This window comes from Pogoniulus pusillus, chromosome 13 (assembly GCF_015220805.1).
Source record: "Pogoniulus pusillus isolate bPogPus1 chromosome 13, bPogPus1.pri, whole genome shotgun sequence".
In the NCBI taxonomy this organism is placed as follows: Eukaryota; Metazoa; Chordata; class Aves; order Piciformes; family Lybiidae; genus Pogoniulus; species Pogoniulus pusillus.
The window spans coordinates 19,759,548-19,778,971 of record NC_087276.1 but is presented as its reverse complement, the minus strand read 5'-3'; the positions used below and the strand labels follow the sequence as shown (position 1 = coordinate 19,778,971).

At 54.0% G+C, this 19,424-nt stretch overlaps 3 protein-coding genes across 3 annotated transcripts; 1 reads left to right on the top strand and 2 right to left on the bottom strand.

The window, feature by feature from the left end:
• Window positions 1-640: 640 nt before the first annotated feature.
• NDUFAB1 (NADH:ubiquinone oxidoreductase subunit AB1) lies at window positions 641-4,346 on the bottom strand. The gene is made up of 5 exons (XM_064153333.1): window positions 4,158-4,346; window positions 3,947-4,069; window positions 3,658-3,745; window positions 2,416-2,527; window positions 641-809 (listed from the first exon to the last, which is right to left on the bottom strand). Exons 1-4 carry the CDS (start codon window positions 4,308-4,310, stop codon window positions 2,436-2,438), a joined length of 456 nt encoding a protein of 151 aa, XP_064009403.1. The 5' UTR covers window positions 4,311-4,346; the 3' UTR covers window positions 641-809; window positions 2,416-2,435.
• Window positions 4,347-4,666: 320 nt separating this feature from the next.
• PALB2 (partner and localizer of BRCA2) lies at window positions 4,667-13,347 on the bottom strand. The gene is made up of 10 exons (XM_064153314.1): window positions 11,632-13,347; window positions 10,130-10,917; window positions 9,451-9,534; window positions 9,187-9,348; window positions 8,651-8,736; window positions 8,212-8,373; window positions 7,940-8,056; window positions 7,494-7,581; window positions 6,400-6,548; window positions 4,667-5,049 (listed from the first exon to the last, which is right to left on the bottom strand). The coding sequence occupies exons 1-10, from the start codon at window positions 13,253-13,255 to the stop codon at window positions 4,818-4,820; spliced, it is 3,492 nt and encodes a 1,163-aa protein (XP_064009384.1). The 5' UTR covers window positions 13,256-13,347; the 3' UTR covers window positions 4,667-4,817.
• Window positions 13,348-14,575: 1,228 nt separating this feature from the next.
• DCTN5 (dynactin subunit 5) lies at window positions 14,576-19,358 on the top strand. The gene is made up of 7 exons (XM_064153313.1): window positions 14,576-14,673; window positions 14,828-14,896; window positions 15,337-15,455; window positions 15,884-15,995; window positions 16,571-16,673; window positions 16,877-16,968; window positions 18,991-19,358. Exons 1-7 carry the CDS (start codon window positions 14,626-14,628, stop codon window positions 19,009-19,011), a joined length of 564 nt encoding a protein of 187 aa, XP_064009383.1. The 5' UTR covers window positions 14,576-14,625; the 3' UTR covers window positions 19,012-19,358.
• The last annotated feature ends 66 nt before the right edge of the window (window positions 19,359-19,424 follow it).

The following is a 19,424-nucleotide window of genomic DNA, read 5'->3' as shown; positions in this document are numbered from 1 at the left end:
GCTAGCTCTGCCCTCCATCCTCTGCTGGCCCTGTTGCCAGGAGGAGCCGTTATGGGTGACACTTCCTTGGCTGGCAGCGCCTCTGTGACCCTGGGAAGTGTTTCTTGGCACAGAGAAGCTGAGCAGCGTCCAGAAAGCACAGGGGTGTGTCTGGGGAGAGATCCCAGGCAAGGGTCCCATGTGGGGATGAGCTGGGCTCACAGCAACACCAACGGGATTCTGCTCCTCAGCCGCAGGAAAAGTCCTTCCCTAGGTTATTTTCCATGAGGAAGGCAGAAGCCTCTCTCGGCCCTGCTTGCTACTTGCTACCAGCAAGCATGGGGAGCAGAAGGGTGGATGATAAGATGGGTGGACACCACCCACAGTGAGGTCAGGGAGCAGCAGTGCGCCAGCAGCACAGGCTGTGCTGCTGCTGACACTTCCACACATATGGGAACAGCATAGGACATGCCTGGAGCTTCACCACCATCCCTCACACACCTGAAGATGGTGCTGCTGTCCCCAGGGGTGACAGAGCCCTGGCTATGCCACCCCTCAAGGCCTGGGCACTCCCAGTGAGGGCAGCCACACACCCTCACACACTGACATCAGCAGCAGGAGCCACCCACAGCATGGAAGGCAAAGAGCAGCCACAACAGCATGGCCTCAGGTGTTTTTATTCCTTTTTCTCTGGTTTGTGGGGAGGAGATCCCCAGACAGTTTAAATACAGTGGCCATGCACGGCTCTCGGATGAAAGCAGCAGCAGGCAGCCTGTGCCCTCACAGCCTGTCCACTGGCACCAGCCTGGCCTGGGTGGTGGAGACAGCTCCTGCAGAGACACAAAGCCCATGAGGTCAGTACTTCATCAAGAGAACAACCATACCAAGGGTCAGAAAAAGTGAGTTGGGCAGAGACAAGATGAGCTGAATGCCAACAGCAGGCACAGGAGGAGACAGGATGAGAGGAAATGGCCTGAAATTGTGCCAGGGGAGGGTTAGGTTGGAGATAAGGAAAAATTTCTTTGCTGCAGGAGTGGTCAGGGACTGGAACAGGCTGCCCAGGGAGGTGGTGGAGTGCCCATCGCTGAACATGGCACTTGGGGACATGGTTTAGTGGCCATGGTGCTGGGCTGATGGCTGGATTTGATGATCTTAGAGGTCTCTTCCAACCCAAACCTTTCTGTGACTCCCACAGCCCCCTCAAATTACCAGGTTTCTCCTCTTGGCTCAGGGAGCAGCAAAGGGGCACAGCCCCCTCCCCGGAGTGAGGAGGGGAGTGTGGGGGAAGCCAGCAACACACACAGGAACAAACAGGGCCACGGATGTAGCCTGAGGCCACCGTTCATTTCCCCTGCAGCCCCAGAGCCCCTCCGAGCACTGGCTCCAGTAACCCTTTCCTGCCCATTTCCTGCCCTGCTCCAGTAGGGAGGGAAGGAGGAAATGTGGCCCTGGGCAGCTGGGAGCTGTGTGGTCACACCCCTCCGGAGATGCCTCCCCACAGGCCCTGAGCAGCACCAGAGATTGACTTGCAAGAAGAATTCCTGACCTGCTGAGAGCCCTGGGGAGATTCTGAGTGCTTCAAGGGACACACCAGGAGAGAAGGGAGGTCAGCAGGCCCCACATCCACCGTCTGATGGCAGATCCCTCAGAAATCCCAGCATTCCAGCATGGTGGGGTTGGCAGAGACCTCTGGAGATCACTCAGTCCAACACCCCTGCTCAAGCAGGGGCAACCACAGCAGCTTGCCCAGGATCACAATGGACTGGGGGGTCCGGAAGCTCTTCAGAGGAGACTCCACAATCCCTCTGGGCAGCCTGCTCCAGGCCTCCAGCACTCTCACATCAAACAAGCTTCTCCTCCTGCTCACCTCCTGGGTTCTAGTTTGTGCCGACTGCCCCTTATCCAGTCACTATTCACCCCTGACAAGAGTCTGGCCCCATCTTCTTGACCCCTCACCCTTCAGGTCTTGCTGAGCATTCAGCAGATCCCCTCTGAGTCTGCTCTTCCCCAGGCTCTACAGCCCCAGGGCTCTCAGCCTTTCCTCCTCATAGAGGTGTTCCAGGCCCTTCAGCATCTTTGTAGCTTCCACTGGACTGTCTCCAGCACTTCCCTATCCCTCCTGATTTGGGGAGCCCAAAACTCCAGATGTGGCCTCCTTGGGGCCACCAAAGAAGGAGAAGCTCCCCGGACCCACTGGCCATCCTCTTCACGTCCCCAGGAGTCCCGTGGCCTTCCTGGCCATGAGGACACTTGTGGGCAACTTGTCCACCAGGAAAGCACCCTTCCTGCTAGGAGAGGGCAGCTGTGGCCAGCTCCCTCCCAGACCTGCTGGTCTCCCACCCACCACACAGCCACTCCATGTGCTGGCACCTCACACAAACCACCCACCATGTGCCACCATCACCCACACACTCCCAGGAGCATGCTTCTACTCACCTGGCTTTGCAGCACTGTTCCTATTCATAGACATCCTTCTTATCTGCAATGTAATCTACAATCTCTTGTGGACACATCAACTTCTCTGCATCTCCATCAGGAATCTCAAACCCTGCAAAGAAAGGGCAAGATTTTCAGCCCTACATGAGGGAAGGACAAGTGAGGCTGAAGAAAGCAGCTGCTGTTGCCTTCTTTCTGTTGGCTCAGGGACTGCTCAGAGCCAAGGCTGCAGCCACTTCTGCCTCTCACAGCTGCTGCAGATGGGGCAGGGAGCTAGGCTGCTACTTCCTTAAAGCCAACAATGCTCTTCCAGAGCTCAAACAGCCAGACAGAATGGGATGCTCCTGGTAGCTCCAGGCAAGGTGAAGCCTGAAACCCTCAGGTTTGAAGCCTGCTACTGGGGCTCATAGACATGGTCTAGTTTATTGAACAGGGCTGGGTGATTAGACTGGATGATCTTGGAGGTCTCTTCCAACCTGGTTGATTCTATGACCAAGAGCTCACAGAGAGCCACAGCCAGGGGACAGGAGAACAAGGCTCTTGGAGGTGGCCAGAAATAGACTGGAGAAAATGAATGTTCTTCTTTCTACTCCTCAGGGAAGGAGAAATCCACCCACGGTACCCAGTAACAGATTAAACACAGCATTAGGAAATGCTCTGGAAGTGAATTATCTGCCCAGGTTTTAGAGTGGCCAAACCCCAGGGACTTCTGTGCCTCAGTGTGACAAATCAGGCAGTTACAACAGAATGTCACAGCTTTAAATGACAGCAAGAAGAAAGCCAAAATGAAGGAAAAAGAAACTTGGAAGGCAAGGAAGGGGGGGAAAAAATCACTTCTTTTACCCCTTTGTTCTAGTAGCATCAAGTATGGAGCATGAAAAAAACTGCTGAGGAGCAACGTGGAGTATCTCAGCTTTCACAAGGAGCCAAGAGTACCCCAGCCTTTGCAGCAGATGTAGCATCTGCTGGCCTCACAACACGCTGCTGTCCCCCTCCTCAGCACCACGGGGGGTGATGCCCAGGGGGCGTGGGGAAGAAAGCACACAGTGCTCCCAGGGGCAGGCAAAAAGCTTCTGCTGCTGCCACCAGCACCCAGCACACATTCCTGCTGGTGGGAATGGCAGTGTCTTCTGTGAGCTACATCAGAGGAAAGCCAAGAGGGAAGAGCTAATCCTTGTTTGCTGGAGCTGTGTTTGAGGATTAGCCAGGAGGCCACAGAGAGAAGGAACAGCTCTGAATTACCAAATTCATCTTCCATAGCCATGATGATTTCCACTTGGTCCAAACTGTCCAAACCCAGGTCTTTCATAAAATGGGATTCAGCTGTGAGCTGAGGGAAGAAAAACCGAAGATTATTTGGCTGCAGCCACTTCAGCACAGCAGAAACCAGGCTCAGAACAGCCCCTAGCCTTGCCGGGTCTCCCGCTGCCCATCACCTCCTTCCCCCCCAGAGGGACCGACACTGCCGAGCCCCCCTGCAGAGAGCGGCTGCCCGGGGCCACATGCCCCCCCCCGGCCCGGCCCCACTCGCCTTCTCCGGGTCGATCTTGTCGTACAGCTTGAGGACGTAGAGGACGCGCTCCTTGATGTCGGACAAGGTGAGGGGCGGCAGCTCGGAGAAGCGGCGGCACGCCGGCCAGGCCACCCTCGGTACCTACGAGAGAGGGGGCAGCAGCGGGCAGCAGCGGGCAGCACCGGGCCGCCCCCTCCCCGCTGCCCGCCCGCCCGGAGCCGGCCCTTACCTGGGCTAGCAGCTGCGACAGCGGCGGGAGCGCGCATGGCGAGGCCCGAGGGCGGCGGCCACAGAGGGAGGCGAGGGCAGCGGCCCGCGGGGCGGCAGGCGGCGGCCGCGGCAGGAGGCGGCGGACGCAGGCCGAGAGGACACGGGCCGCCATGGTGACCTGTTCCCAGCGGGCGCCGCGCCGCGCCCAGCAGCCCCCGCGGCGGAGCGGGACCGGGCGGCACAGCGCCCCCTGGCGGCCCCGGAGCAAACAGCCCTCCGCGGGGGCTGGGGAAGGGCGCCGGGCACGGCTCGGCACCTGCAGAGCCTCGGGTGCAGCACAGCGCAGGGAGAAGCCTCGGGCATGGCTCGGCTCCGGGTAGCGCTGGTACCGGGCGCAGCCTCAGGGGCGGCACAGCATACCCCACAGCCGTGCGCAGCGGGCACGATCTGTGCAAAGCCTCAGGGGTGGCGTGGTTCTGAGCAGAGAAGCAAGCACAGCCTTGGGCACGGCGCAGCAGCAGGCACAGAGTCATTCCAAAGCAAACAGTTTTAATGTCATTGCACACACCAGAGTGCTCAGCAGTGCCCTCCCGGTGCCCGTCCCAACCCCTGCCCCACACACCCTGTTAACCTGAGTTGAAGTGCCAGGCTCCGCCAGCACTGCTAATACTCATCTCCACTAGGCTACTCGTGGCCAGGGCTGGCGGTACTGATACAGGCAGACAGTGCCATCCCGCTGCCCAGCCAGCAGGCAGGCACCAGTGGTGGCCCAGCGGGCCAGTGCCCAGTTCCCTGCTGGGCCTGGGGGCAGCAAGGCCGTGCACTGCCCCAGCAGCAGGTCCCAGACCGCGATGGCACCTGATGTCAGCACAGCAGCGGCGGAGGCATCCTTCACATCACCCTCCAGGTACCTATGGTCATACACAGAAGGTCACTCAGTACCAGTCAAAGCACTCTCACATCCTTCCCGAGAGAGCCAAGTGGTAGTGGGGGAGCTGATAAGGGGACTTTAGCCGGGTCATGGCACCTGCTGTGCCTTCAGGGCACCTAGGGATGAAAGATGTCAGGATAACCTGGACATCCCCTGGCACTCTGCGCTGCCGTGTCCTGGGCTGATCACCATCAGTGCGGGCAGCAGGGACAAGGAGGGGATTCTGCTCCTCTGCTGTGCTCTGCTGCCACCTCTCCTGCAGTGCTGGAGCCAGCTCTGGAGTCCTCAGCACAGCAGAGGCAGGAACCTGTTGGAGTGGGGCCAGAGGAGCCCACAGCAATGCTAGGAGGGCTGGAAGCCTTCCGCTGTGCAGCCAGGCTGAGAGAGTTAGGGTTGCTCAGCCTGGAGAAGACTCCAGAGAGACCTTCAGGTGGTCTTTCAGTTCTTAAAGGGGCTGATCAGAAAGCTGAGGATAGACCTTTGAGCAGGGCCTGTTGTGACAGGACAGAGGGTGATGGTTTGAACTAAAAGAAGGAGGTTCAGACTAGAGGTAAGGCTTTTTTTAAAGCGAGGGTGATGAGAACTTGCACAGGTTGCCAAGAGAGGTGGGAAATGCCCTATTGCTGGAACCATTCCAGGTGATGTTGTTTGTGGCTCTGAGCAACCTGCTCTAGTTGCAGATGTCCCTGCTGACTGCAGAAGGGGTTGAGTCGGTGACCTTTAAATGTCTCTTCCCCCTCACAGCAGTCTGTGACTCTGTGATAATCCTCCCCCAGTCTCAGAACATAAACACCAAGTGCTCAGCAAGCCAAGATGTCCATTCACTCATTTTTGGGCACATCCATCACCACGTGTCCTATGTCAGAGCATCTCAAGGCTAAGCCCTGAAGCCCTTACTCTAAAAATCTCCTACAAGACACAGGAAGGAAAAGGTCATCTCCCTGCAGACAGCTGCTTAACTCAAGCTGCAGAAGCACAGCACAAAGGCTCAGGACACCTCACCCACAGACATTTTCTTGAGGGGAGCTGTTTGACGAACCCAGTCACAGCATTTCCACAGTGGGTTGGTGGGGACAGACAGAGAAAAGCAGCAGCAGAGGGCTGTTGTCTGTGAGCAGAGTCCCTCCTGAGGCCGGAGCGCAGGGGTCAGCGCACAGGCGGGCTCGGGAAGCAGGCAGGAAGCAGCCAACTCCCTCAGCCCATGGATGCGGCCTCCTTATCGCCAGCAGGATGGCAGCTGGCTCCCTGCCAACAGCACTGCTCTGCTCAGGGGGCACTTCTCCCCCAAACCACCTCGCATGGGCCACAGCAGTGTTCCCCAGGTACTTGCCTTCCCGTGTGGCCTGGTGGGAGAGAGGAGGCCATCACCCCCCTGCTCCTGGCTGTTGTGGGGTTGAAGGCCACCAGGCGGAACGCGGGGTTTCCACAGGACTCGCTCTCTTTGGCGTGGGGGTGACTTAAAACAACAAACAGAAGGCCCTGGTACACAGGGGAAAAAAAAACACATCACTCAAAACAACAGCAGGAGGGGAACAAATCCCACAGAGTTTTCCAAAAATTAATTGCCAGATTCCCTCTATAATCACAGCCCTGGGGACAGTGAGGCACGGAGCAGAACTGGTTTACTCTCCTTATCAAGTCAGATAAAAGCCAAAGCAGCTGCTGACTGATAAGGACTGGTGCAACCCAGCAGAATGACAGCTCAGGACCCAATGGATTTTGGCACTTATCTTTCTGCCTGAAAAAGCTAAAGCCACTGGAGGATGAGGGAACATTTACAGTAGAATTTCTGGGCCTCATTTTAATCCCGAGGCACTTCAAAAACAGCAGCTCTCAGAGCAGCCACAAAATACCCTGGGACAGGTATTCCAGGGAAGTTTCCAAAAAGTCTGGCTCAAGCCATCGTTATCAGACAAAACATTCTTGTCCCCAGAGCTTAAATGCCCACTGAAAACAATCAAATCCTTGACAAACCACAAAAATCCACTGGGAATCACAGCACAGGTGGAAGCAAGTGGCAAAGAATTGTGAGTAGGGATCTTGGTGTTAAGCAGTTCAGGGAGGCCAAGGAAATTACCACTGCTTTCCATCAGCTTTCCAACAACAGCAGCTACCCACTGTGAAATGGAAGAGATTTCCCTAGCTTCTCAGTGCTTCCCACATACAAGATGTTGCTGCTTTGGAACACCCCATGACACCTCATTCTTATCTTACTAGCACACTACAGAAGGGCCAAGGATTCCAGGTAGCCACTGGTTAAGCCATTTGCCTCTGAAATCTCTTCAGTGTATGTAAAGAGAGCTGGTGTTTTACTCCCCTCTAGAGAGCTGGTGTTTCAGCCCCTCTAGAGAGCCCAGAGCTCTTAGTCCCCACCTGGCCAGTGCAGCACAGGCATGTCTCCTGTGCCACGTTCTGGGTACGTACGGAGTCGGAATACGCTCGATGGCAGATGGAAGCTGGGTAGGAATAACCAACGTGCATCTTCTTCAGGAGCTGGCCTGTCTTCAGATTCCTGCAGTTGGTGAGAAGCCAATTTCTGACTACATTTCCATCCTCTGCTGGTTGTTTTCTAAGCATGGTAACACCACGACACAGAACAGACACAGCTTTGGTTCCGCATAAACCAAACCAGGAGAAGGGGCCGAGGGAAGAGATGTGATGCCAACAACTGTGACGCCAAAGCAGGAGGAATTCTAGCTGTGTAGCTCCTTCTCTGTCTGCCTGGCTGCACAGAGTCAGGAACAGACTGCAGGCCCTTTGACAGCTGCCATTGACAGGTAAGTCAGCAGCCCACCAACACCCCTCTGCACCACCCACAGTTGGCACAGCCACCCAGAAGCTGAACACTTTAACTGCAAGGGAACACTGACCAAACAACGATGCTGTTCACTGCAGTGGTGCCAACCAGGGCCTCTCTCATTCCTTCTACTTCAGCAAAAGCCAGAACAGTTTCTTCAGGAGGCATCAGAGTCTGTCCATCCGTGCTCCTGAATGGATAACCAAGTGAGAAGAGGCAGTCAGAATAGTAAAATACATTGCAAACTCAGCAGAACTCCAGAGAGAATTCAACTCTTTTCTGTATCTGTTTCCTGACTTGTCTTCCACCTGCCACATGGAGACACTCCAGAACCAGAGGACTCACCTCCCTGTCTCTGAAAGTGACACTATTTCCACCTGCTGCTCTTGCAGGGTTCTGCTGCTGCTGACCAGCCTCCTGTCCTTCAGCCCAAGAACAGCTTTTATGGTCCCAGTTTTGACTACTGATTGCTTGAATGAGTCATTCTCAGGAGAATAAAGCAAGAGCCTGAATGAAGAGAGAAGCACATCTAATGACAGAAGGAAGAGTATCTCAGAGAGGCCACAGCACAGAGAAATAAGCACAAATTCAAGCAGTCTGCCACCCCTCAAGGTAAAAAGAAGACTTCAGAGTTGATTTTAGGAATCCCTTCCATATTTTCCAATTGTTAAAGCACCTGAGAAAGTGACAGAGTAACAAAAGACAACTTGAGCCACTACACAAGAGGAGAGTCAAGCTACAGCTGTTCAGGGTGCAAAGGGCTTGTAAGAAATAAATACCAAACCTTATTTCTTCAATCTCCAGCTCTCCCAGTGCTACACACACGAGATTACAGGTGTCTGGCAGAGGAACAATCTGGATTACAGGAACCTAGGACAGCAAAACAGCAATTCAGTGCCACCCACAACCTCCCTTTGACTTGATTTCCGTTTTCTAGTGTTTCAAGCAAAATGACACAGAGCAGAACACATTTTCAAATCCCTTTAGTTGAGCAGCTGGACTCTTTACCTAATTAAACAATCCTTGTTGATGCAAGAGACAAAAGTTTCTCCAGGGAGCACAAGGGGAAAGAGAAGAAGACAGTGGCTGAAGTGCAGCCACCATTCAGTAGATGAAACACCTAATTGCAGCAGGAAACACACAGCCACACAAACTGCTGGCCTTCTCCAGCAGCCCTGCAAATCTTTCTGCCTGATGGAGTGAAAATTTTGTGCTACCTAAAGAACTTAACTCAGACCCAAGACTGCAAGTTCCTTGTAGATCTAACCCATGGGACAAGAAAGTTGCTCTAAGCTATAGAAAGAAGGGTTGTGTTTGTACCTCTCCAAGTTGCCAGGTATGGACCTTCCCCCAGCAGTCAGAGTCCAGAGGCTTCCACAGGGAGACACAGCTCTCACAGGCAGTCACCACACACAGCTCTCTGCAGCCAGCTGCTTCCCACCACATGGTGCTCACATCCACGGCACAGGAACTTGAAGAATCCTGTTGAAATCAAAACCAGGGTTGGTTTTCTTCTGACAGACATGGTTACCCAACCTGGAGCTTCAGTCCAACCCACTAAACAGTTATCTGAGGAGATCCCACCTTTAGCCTGGATACAAGCTGCAGGCTCTCTTCTGCCAGGCTGTGATGCAGCTCCGCAGCCAGCTGTTCTGCTACATGTTTTTTCTGCATGAACAAGTGAAGAATGAGGATAACTCAACTTTACAACTACATTCAGCACCTGCAAAATCAAGGCAGAAGTGGGAACTCAAGCTGCATGCCCTGCATAGCTGGAGAGCTGTAGCAGGAGCACCTCTTTCTGTACTCTCACGTCTTGAGAAAACAGGAAGCCCTAGACAAGTTATTCCCTGTTTTCACCTGAGAACTGTCTTTTAGCACCACTTTGCATCTCTCAGCCTTCAGAGACAAGTTAATCCTCTCAGTAGCCATCCTGCATGCCAGTCATTTAACCTCCTTTAGCAGCTCCTAGCTGAAAACTTCCCTTAAGGTCCCACCAGCACTATGTGGGACCAGAAACTCCTTGTTTGTACATGCATTGGACAGATGCCTGCTGCACTGAAACCTACATCTCCAGTTCCATCACACAGGACTGTAAAGAATCCGCTTTTGGGGTCAAAATACTATAGGCAAGACGAAAGCCAAATATTCACTAAGTCAGCCAAAGGACAGCCTGCAGAGAAGTCGTCAGGGGAGGCTCTGGAAAAGGGGATTCACCCTCAAAAGCACTGGTTCGTTCCCCTTGGCAGAGGCCAGCTGTTACCTGCCCAGGAGAATCTCTGCAGGATCTCTGCTGTTCACCTTCTGACTGCTGATCTTCCTCCAAAGCCACAACCTCAGCAGGTTTATCATCAAGACCTCTTTCAGCTTCTGAAGGAAGCGTTGTACCTCGTTCCTCCTCTTTCCCAACAGATCCCACAGCACAGCTGTCCAAGGGCAGCAGGACAGTGGAGTCTCTGCACTCATCATCCACGACCTGGGCAGATGCTCTTCTGGAAGAACAGGGTGCAGAGGAGGCACTGGGGAAGAGCTCACCCTGCACTGATGGTAGGACAGCTGGGCTTGCCCCCAGGACAGGGAAAATGGGTGAGGAGATCTGAGTCTCAGGCTGAGTGGGAGCACCAGGCAAGACAGTCCCCATGGGAGTAGACAGCAGTTCATGGGTGGAAAGCTTTTTCCTGGCAGTTGGGCTTTCTGTAGGAGGTAACTTGAGCAATCCACGTCTGAGAGGTGAAATCAAATTACTTGTGAGAGTTTTTAGTCCTGCATTCATTTGTGCATCTTTGCTGTCCTCTGAAGCCACACCATCCTCAACCACACTAGGAACAAAAACCTCCAACTCATTCACAGAAGATTCTAATTTCTTGAGTTTTAGTTGTCCAAACTCCTCATCTGGCAAGTGGAAGTCTGTGATACCCAGCTTGGAGGCCAGCCACTGGGGACTGCGGAAGGAGAAGGGAGAGCTGCAGGTATTGGAATCCAGAGCAGGGAGGCCAAGGGAAGGAGAACCCTCTGAACCTGCTGGCAAGCTTAGTCCTCTTTTGCTACCATCTAGACAATGAAATGACAAGAACACAAGAAAGAACATCACACCATAACATAGCCAGGAGCAAGACATTCCAGAATCCCTCATCCAGTGCCATTTAATCTATCTGAACAAAACTAAACCAAGCTGTGTTCACCTTTGCACATGGCAGTGGCAGTTTTTTGGAAGATACCACACCCCACAACTGCTCTGCATCAAGTCTTCAGCTAAAACATCATTGCCAAAGCTGCCCGAACTGACCAGGTGCTTGGGCAGTTTGTTTGCTATCGTTTTCTCCCCATCCTTTCTCTTCCCACAATACTCACAGCCACTCAGGCAGTGGAGCTGCTCTTTGTAGCACTAAAACCCTCCCCATTGACTATTGGGCAGGTTTAACTAGAGAAACAAATTCACACCCATGTGCTGGAACATCAGCTCCAGCACGCACGGAAGTCCCCCTCCGACAGCAAAGGCAGCTGAAGCAGTTCTCAGCCCTGCACCTCACCCATGCATTTCTGTTCACTCCCTGTCACTGTGCCAAGGCAGAAGTTTCTGGAGCTGTTCAAGGCTCATGGACACCACAATAAAAAATCTTTCTCATTTAAAAAAATAACCCAAGCCAGATTTTGTTGGATGAAAGCCCATGGCAAGGTATGAAGAGCAGTGCCCACACTCCCCTGGGATGTTTCTCTGCCTTGCTCCTGGGCTGTAGTTTTAGGAGTGTTGGCATTTGATGGTACCTTTGGAGGCTTGACTGGTTCTCTGTCTTGTGGAGGAACGTAGAGAGCGGCGTGGAGAGACAGGAAGCAGTAGTGGCTGCTCAGCTCCAGAGGCTCCTTCCACGTGCTGATTCCTAACGTGCTCCATGGGCTGTTTACCAGCCTGGCTCACAGCTGAATTGGCTTCCACATCTCTGGTGTGGCTGGGAAAAGCTTCACTCCCTGAATTCAGAGAATCTGTGCTCTGAAGTGGATTCTGAAGCTGTTCTGATGTAATCCTACAGCATCTGTCATGCCCTTGGCTTTCCCCAGGAGGATCAGCACCTGCCAGCTGTGTAGCACTGGTCATTCCTGCCCCTCTAGCCCCCAGAGCTCCAGCAGCAGATGGCCTTCTCTCATCTGAGGATGGTTTTTCAAGGTTAGCCTCACAGTTTTCCTTCTCACTCTGACCCTCATTTGACATCCAACTGCTGCCTCCTCCTGGTGCCATGAGCTCCAAACTCTCTGGAAGCTCCTGTGACAGCTGGTGCACAGGGGGGCTGCAGGCAGGCCTCCTGCTGCCCTTCTGTTTCCGCTGTGATCGTCTCTGGTCTCGCTTTGTGCTGCTGACACTGCTTTGAGAAGCTGATCCCAGGGAAGTGCTGCTGCTGCTGGACACAGGAAGAGATCTGTGAGGACTGCCTGAATTTGCGTGGTCATTTTCTGCAGCAGAAGAAGGGAATGGCATCTCCAAATCTCTTTCAACTCTTTCCTGGGAGGGGAGATCTGAATTTGCACCTTTCTGCTTGCCCTTACTTCTCTGGCCTTTCTTACTCCTGCCCAGCTGGCTGAGAATCACAGCATCCAGGTCTACTTTCCGCTGGCAGCTGGACATGCGTCGAGTTGTCCTCACATAGTATTCCACTGGAAAAAGAAGTCCCTCGACCACAGTGCAGGAATTCAGTGTGTTTTCAGCTGCCACCTTGTCTGGGCAAGAAAGCTTGGGCTGAATTTCAGGCTGTTGATCCTCAGGCAGTTCTCCAGCACTACCCACAGGAAGATCTGTAGGAAGGGGGGTTAAGGTCTCAGCATCCCTCTGATTCCCTTGGTGGCTTTTGCTTTCATTGGTCATGGTGCTATCTCCATCAGCAGGCAGCACTTCATTTTCTGACATCAAATCCAAGAGCCTCTGCAGCTCTCCCTGATCCTCACACCCCCTCTCACCATCCATTGGGTTTATTACACTGGAGGATTCTTTTCCTTTGTCATCACTGGTGTCAAGTAAAACAGAGTCCCTGCTCTCTGAACATGACCCTGCAGGCTCATGGTAACCAGATGTGGCCACAGCACTGGGGGATTCAGGCTGCCAGACATCACTGCTGTCCCTTGGTGCAGACAGGAACAGCTCAGGCATTCCTGGAAGGATGCTGTCATCAATCACATCTTGGATAACCTCCAGTGCTGTCTCAGGAGGTACAGAGCTGCTTCCTTCTCTCTGTTTAAGTGCTGCACTGGAAGCTCTGTCAATCTTTTCCTCAGCCTTCAGGGGGCTGCTCTGCCTGAAGACAGGTGACTGAAGCTCCTCTGTCCCAGCCATTTGATTTCTCACTGTTCCACCAGCACTGATTCGATGCACATGAGGTGCTGCTTCCCTCTCCTCCAACATCACAGCCTTTGGACGTCTCCTCAGCTTCAGCAAGCTGCTGGAGGTTTGGGGTTTTTTCTCCTCAAGGGCATGCCTCACAAGTCCCCAGCAGAGGCTTTGCTGGCTGGGCTGTGAGCTGGCCTGCAGCTTAACCTCAGCCTCATCACTGGAGCAGTCAGGAACATCTTTAAACGTGACAGATGTTTGCTTCTCTGTGTCAAGATCAGAGCCGGCTTTAGTCTGTAACTGAGGGGGTTCATGTTTGTCAGCAGGAGAAACCTTATCTCTAGAACCTGCGGAAAAAAGGTCACATGTGCAAAGTACTCCCGGCAAAGTCCTGTCCAAGAAAAACATCACACAGCAAAGGAAGGCAGCTTGTTAAGGAGGGCAAGCATGGGACTGTACAGTGGGGATCGGAGAGCACCGAGGCCTGAGCAGGATGAAAGCCAAGATGTTATTTCCCTGGACGACTCAGGAGCCCTGGAAGGGGTGGGGGTGGGTCTGGGGACAGCAAAGCAGGGACTTGAGAGGTCAGCAGAGGTCGGGTCCCTCTTCTGCTCGTTAGGGTAGGCCATGGGGGTATAGAAATGAGATAGTGGCTGGACTGGACCGCCCCCACGCCTCTCCCGGACCCAGCGCTGGCCGAGCACAAGGGCAGCACAGGGCGGCTGGCAGGCGCTCCAGGGATCCCGCTGGCCCGTCCCGGAGCGGGTGGACACCTGTCGAGTCCTACCTGCGGGGCTCCGCTCCTCTCGCCGGCCTCCTTCTGCCGCCGTGCCGTGGCTCCTGGCTCGCTCTGCTCGCCGTGCCCGCTGCGGACACAACAACGGCGCGGGGCTAGCATCGGCCTTCCGGTACCTCCCCCCGCTCCCGGCCGGGCCGAGCTCGCCCGGTCCCAGCCCGTCCCGCTCACCTGCAGCCGGCTGACGGTCTCGCTGTACTCTCTCCGCAGCAGCGCCAGCTTCTCCCTCAGCTGCAAGACACAACGCACCGCGCTAGCACTGCCTCGCCGAGCCCGCCGGACCGGGCCCCGCCGGCTCCCGCCCAGCCCCGCACCTTCTCCTTCTCGGCGCCACTGAGGGACCCTCCACCTGCCGCCTGCCCTGGCCCCTCGGGAGCCGCCGGTCCCGCCAGGGCCGCGGCTCCCCGCTCCGCCGCCGGTCCCGCCAGGGCCGCGGCTCCCCGCTCCGCCGCCGGTCCCGCCAGGGCCGCGGCTCCCCGCTCCGCCGCCGGTCCCGCCAGGGCTGCCTGCCGCGGGAAGCGCGCGGCGCGCGGGCGGTGCGTTCCCATGGCAACCAGGCCGCCATAGGCCGCGGCGGCGGAAGCGGCGCTGGCGGAGGAAGTGGCGCGGCGGAAGCCGGGAGCGGCCGTGCGGAAGCGGCGCAGCCGTCATGGAGCTGAGCGAGATGCTCTACAACAAGTCCGAGTACATCGAGACGGTGCGGGAGGCTGGGGCGGGGCTGGGGGGAGTCGGCTGGGGCGGTTGAAGGGACAGGACTGGGCCCTGCCGGGCTCGTCTACGCTGAGGTGCCGGGGTGTCGGGACGCGGGAGGCGGCAGGGCGCAGGCGGTGACCGGCCCGTTCTTCCCGCAGGCGTCCGGCAATAAAGTGAGTCGGCAGTCCGTGCTGTGCGGCAGCCAGAACATCGTTCTTAACGGCAAGGTAGGTGGCGAGAAAAGAGAGGGCTGTGGAATGCCGCTGCTCTGGTACTTCGTGCGTTCTGGCAGCTCGGGTGGGTGGGAAGGGAGCGGGGCCGAGCCGGGGTGTCCCTGTCACCTCTGCAGTGGCCGCCACGCTGCTCCGCTGACAGCCGCTGTAGCGCCATGGTACCAGAGCTCTGCTCATTGAGAGCACAGTCTCTTCACGGTGCAAACAGATCACGGTCCTTTTAGCCTGTTTGTGCTTAAGCTTTCCCTTGTGTCTTGGCTCACTGTGTGAATCTAACCAGCCAGAGCACGGCTGGTGGTTGCAGGCTCCTTTGCCTTTGCTTTGTTCTCAGTTTTCTTTTGACTTGCTGAAACGGCCTGATCTTTGCATGAGTCTGCAGGATAACCGGCAGCAGGGGTAGAAGCTGGAGCTCATTTGTATCTTCACTTTTCCAGACCATCGTTATGAATGACTGCATCATCCGTGGTGACCTGGCAAATGTTCGGGTGGGCCGGCACTGCGTGGTGAAAAGCCGCAGCGTCATCAGACCACCCTTCAAGAAGTTCAGTAAAGGGTAAGAGGTTCCCTCCTGTTAGGGAGACTGAAGTTAAAATCCATATGCTTAAGAAAATACACCAGCTTAGCTGAGATCTGTAGCCAGAGAACAGTATTCCTTTGGAGGTCTCTTCCAACCTAGTTGATTCTGTGATTCTGTGATGCAGAAATGTGTCCCTCTGAAAATGCCTCTGTCAGGAAGGCTGGAATTCCCTTCAGCCCCTGGGAGGGAAGGGCTGGGATGTATGAACATAGAGAAGTGAAGCTTGTCTCTGCTCATTCTTTGTTTATCCACAGTGTCTTCCTGTGTGTATGCTTTAGGTTGGCCTTTAGACAGAGCTGAACAAGAACAGTTACTGTTCTAGCCACCTCCAGAGTGTGATTTGGGCCTGACAGTGTTGTGGGTCAGCCTGTTGTACACCTGAACAAATAACTCTCCTGTCACAGGGTGGCTTTTTTCCCTCTGCACATTGGTGATCATGTCTTCATAGAAGAGGATTGTGTTGTCAACGCAGCCCAGATTGGCTCCTATGTCCACATAGGCAAGAACTGTGTCATTGTGAGTGCCACTCCTCAGACTTTGCTTTGAATGTGGAGTACTCTTGAGGCTTTGCAACAGCAGCAAGGGGTCTCTGCACCAGCTGTGCTGTTTCTTCTCCTTTTCCTTCTTCACAGAAAGTGATGCTTGCAGTTTGGCTTGTCTAAGGATAATGGGTTCAGCTCAGTGTTGCATGGAAAGTCCATTCCATAATATTGTCCCTGTGGCTCAGGGGACTGTCTGGGGAAGGCTTTTCCATGGAGTACATGTGGTTGTGTGTCAATAACACAACATATTGAAGGTTGCTGGCTGCTGAGTCAGAGAAGCTTTGCTAGCTCACTGCATGGCTGAGGTTGTAGGCTCCAGTTTCATGCTGCCACTGTTGGTCTGTGTGAGAGCAGAAGAATGGTTTTCCTGCAGAAAGAAAACAATTCCATTCTGTTGGGAAGAACATTCTGCCAGGGTGATAATTCCTGTGATCCCTTACACACAACATGTTTCGAGCAGCTCAACTTGATGAAGTTCAGGTCAGTTCAAACACTGAATGCTTCAGCTGGTCACTGGTAAGTAGTAACTTTTCCATATCCCCGTTGAAGGGCCGGAGGTGTGTTTTGAAAGACTGCTGTAAGATCCTGGACAACACAGTGCTACCTCCTGAGACAGTGGTCCCACCTTTCACCGTCTTCTCGGGCTGCCCAGGTATGTTGCCTCCAGCATCGTGCACATGGAAGCATGGCTACCCCCAGCAGTGTTGTTTTAAGAGGAGATGGCTATGGCAAACTTGCCTGTTAGCATTTAGTGCCAAGGTGTGCCGATCTAGGGAACTTGGTGAGCTCAGAAGTTAGCTCATTTCTGCTTTCTCCTGTGTAATGTTGGTGGTCAAACTGTGCTTGTCTTTGCAGGACTTTTCTCTGGTGAACTCCCAGAATGCACCCAGGAGCTTATGATCGATGTTACAAAGAGCTATTACCAGAAGTTCTTGCCTCTCACTCAGGTCTAGTAGACTCTTTACCACCTTTCAGAGCAGTAAAGTCACACAGGAGCATCCTGGGGGCAGGGAGGGAGATCTTCTTACTGGGACCAGGGCATGACCCCTCCATTGGGTGTCAAACACTAATAGTCTGGCCAAGCTGTCCCTTGTGAAGCTGCTGTGTCATGTTGGTTAAACTTTGTACTCCCATCTGAATGTAACCCATCCCATCATGTCTGAACTGTGCTGCTAAATGTTCTAGAGCTGAGGAAGCTGACAAATTCCCTGCTGGGCAGCATCTCCTCCCTGCAGCTGAGGAGCAAGGCAGTTGACAGCATCTACTCTGCAGACTAAGTCTTTCATGTCAGCTCTGCCAGGGGGTTTGATGTGTGCTGGAAGCAGTCTCTAGAGCATCAGTGCTGCATCTGAGATGTGGGTTACAGCCAGTTAGTTACCAGTGTTGATCACATCCAGGGCTTTCCTTTGGAAAGATACCTGCTCCTTTGTAGGCCTGCATGTGAGGTGGATGGACAGGCTTTTCCTTTTTTTTCCCAGTAGACTGAGATTCTCCTGTAGTGACAGTTCAGTATCATGGCATTGGCTTTAGGACTTTTGGCTGCCATTAAAACCTTTCTATGCCTTGCTGGCAGAACACTGTTTAGTTTTGAGCTCTTGAAGCTTATATCTGCCCTGTGCTCTCCCCTGCCACCTTCTTGTACCTAGTGCATGTTCTGCTTCCTGAGTATTGCAGATCTTAAAGAGCCAAAGGGCTTTGAAAAGAAGATTTCCATGTCCCTCACAGAATTCAGTGCAGCAGAAAGTGGAGAACTAAAAGCAGAAACTGAAGGTGGATGAGAGAATGCTGCATTTGCTTCCAGTTATTACCTACAGTGTGCATTTGCAGAAAGTTCTTTGGTGCTTTTTTGCATTACAAAACTTAAGAAAGAGAATCAGACTTGGTGGAAAGAGTGAACATATCACTTTGAACTTGCAGTAGTGCAGGAATAACTCAGCTGGGAGCAGCTCCCTAGAAGTTGGAGGCAGCTGACACTTGTGTGTCCCTGACTCGGTGCCAGACAACTGAATCTGCCTGATCTGGATGTGTGTTCTACTCAAGCTTAGCACTGTCTTTCTCTAGCTACTGAAACTAGGGCTCCTGTGTGTTGCAGTCTGGCAGTGAGGGGCCAAGAGCTGTGATAGTTCTGTGGTAGGCATGTGCCTGAGGATCTGCAGCCCTGGAACCTGCAGCTGCTCTGTGTAGTGCAGTGTGCTGAGACACCTTGAGTAGGAACAGCCCACAAGTACCAGAGTGTGTAGTGACTGCTGCTCATCCAATGTAAACCCCCTGACTGGTTTGTTTGTATTTTTACTGTATGTAAATTAAAAGCCTCTTCCATTGTTCAAGTGACTCAAGGTTGTGACTCTTCCAATCACACTTTAGAGTGAGGTCTCTGCTGTGCTGAGGCACATGTGCCACAGTCTCTTGGGCATCCTTGCAAGGCTTATAGAATAGAGTGGAGTAACAGACTGGTTTGGGTTGGAAGGGACTAGATAGTCAACCGCCCCAGCAGTGACCAGGGACAGCAGCAACCAGAGCAGGTTTCTCAGAACCCCAACCAACCTGCTTCTAGGGACAGGGCATTTCCCACCAATCTGGGCAGCCTGGCCAGAGTCTTGCCACCATTCCCTTTGGGAACCTTGCCATCAGCTGTCTCCTGTGGCAGCCACTTGTGTTGGTTCAGGGGGCCTGTGTGTGCCATATGTCTCACCTCAAAGTTTCAACACCACATAGCATGTTTCACTGGGATTGCTTGAGGAGCAGCCACATCTGGGCAGCGTGGAGCTGGGCTGGGACAGGGGAGGGAGGAGGCTGTGAGCTTGAGAAGGGAAATGGGCTGGCAGCTGTAGAAGTCTGAGTGATGCCTTTCCATAATCAATGGAGAAACATGGCCACACCAGTACTTGAGTGTTTCTTGGCCTCCTCTGCCAGCAGGCCGAGCCAACCTGACTGCCTGAATTAAACCCTCTTCTGTTGTCTCTGTTAAGGTGGCCTCAGCCAGGGCCTAACACCGAGCTGCCACTGAAGATCTCAGACACCCAGCACTATTAACATTCCTTAGCTTTGGCCACTTTATCCTGTCTTCTGAAGCATCCCTCTGACCTGGGTTCATCTCTACGCCGCTGCCAGCTTTGGAAGATGGAGAGTCAGTGGGTTGCAGCATCCTGCCCCATTCCCAAGGGGATGTTCATTCCAGCGCACCACACTGAACCCTGACACTGAACCCAGGGGAGGCCTTTGTGTAGTCACAGTGGAGCTGCAGCTGCACGGGGTGGCACGGTCCTCAGGGAGGGAATTCCCAGGAAACCCCTTCCTTCAGGAATCCTGTACAAACACTGAGCACTCCAAACACCAACTCGCTGTTGTTGCATCATTGATCCCGTGCTTCGCTCCCATTCCTCTGAGCAGGGCCAATCCTAGA

Bases quoted from the DNA above. Each gene is read 5' to 3' on its own strand.
- NDUFAB1 (XM_064153333.1), bottom strand. From the start codon at position 4,310: ATGGCGGCCCGTGTCCTCTCGGCCTGCGTCCGCCGCCTCCTGCCGCGG. The intron at 4,070-4,157 runs GTAAGGGCCGGC...CCTCTCTCGTAG, and splicing joins TGTCGCAGCTGCTAGCCCAG to GTACCGAGGGTGGCCTGGCC. The intron at 3,746-3,946 runs GCGAGTGGGGCC...TTCTTCCCTCAG, and splicing joins ACAAGATCGACCCGGAGAAG to CTCACAGCTGAATCCCATTT.
- PALB2 (XM_064153314.1), bottom strand. From the start codon at position 13,255: ATGTTGGAGGAGAGGGAAGCAGCACCTCATGTGCATCGAATCAGTGCT. The intron at 8,737-9,186 runs GTACAAACACAA...TTGCTGTCCTAG, and splicing joins ATACCTGGCAACTTGGAGAG to GTTCCTGTAATCCAGATTGT. The intron at 6,549-7,493 runs GTACGTACCCAG...CCTGTGTACCAG, and splicing joins ATCGAGCGTATTCCGACTCC to GGCCTTCTGTTTGTTGTTTT.
- DCTN5 (XM_064153313.1), top strand. From the start codon at position 14,626: ATGGAGCTGAGCGAGATGCTCTACAACAAGTCCGAGTACATCGAGACG. The intron at 16,674-16,876 runs GTATGTTGCCTC...TTGTCTTTGCAG, and splicing joins CGTCTTCTCGGGCTGCCCAG to GACTTTTCTCTGGTGAACTC. The intron at 16,969-18,990 runs GTCTAGTAGACT...GTCTCTGTTAAG, and splicing joins AGTTCTTGCCTCTCACTCAG to GTGGCCTCAGCCAGGGCCTA.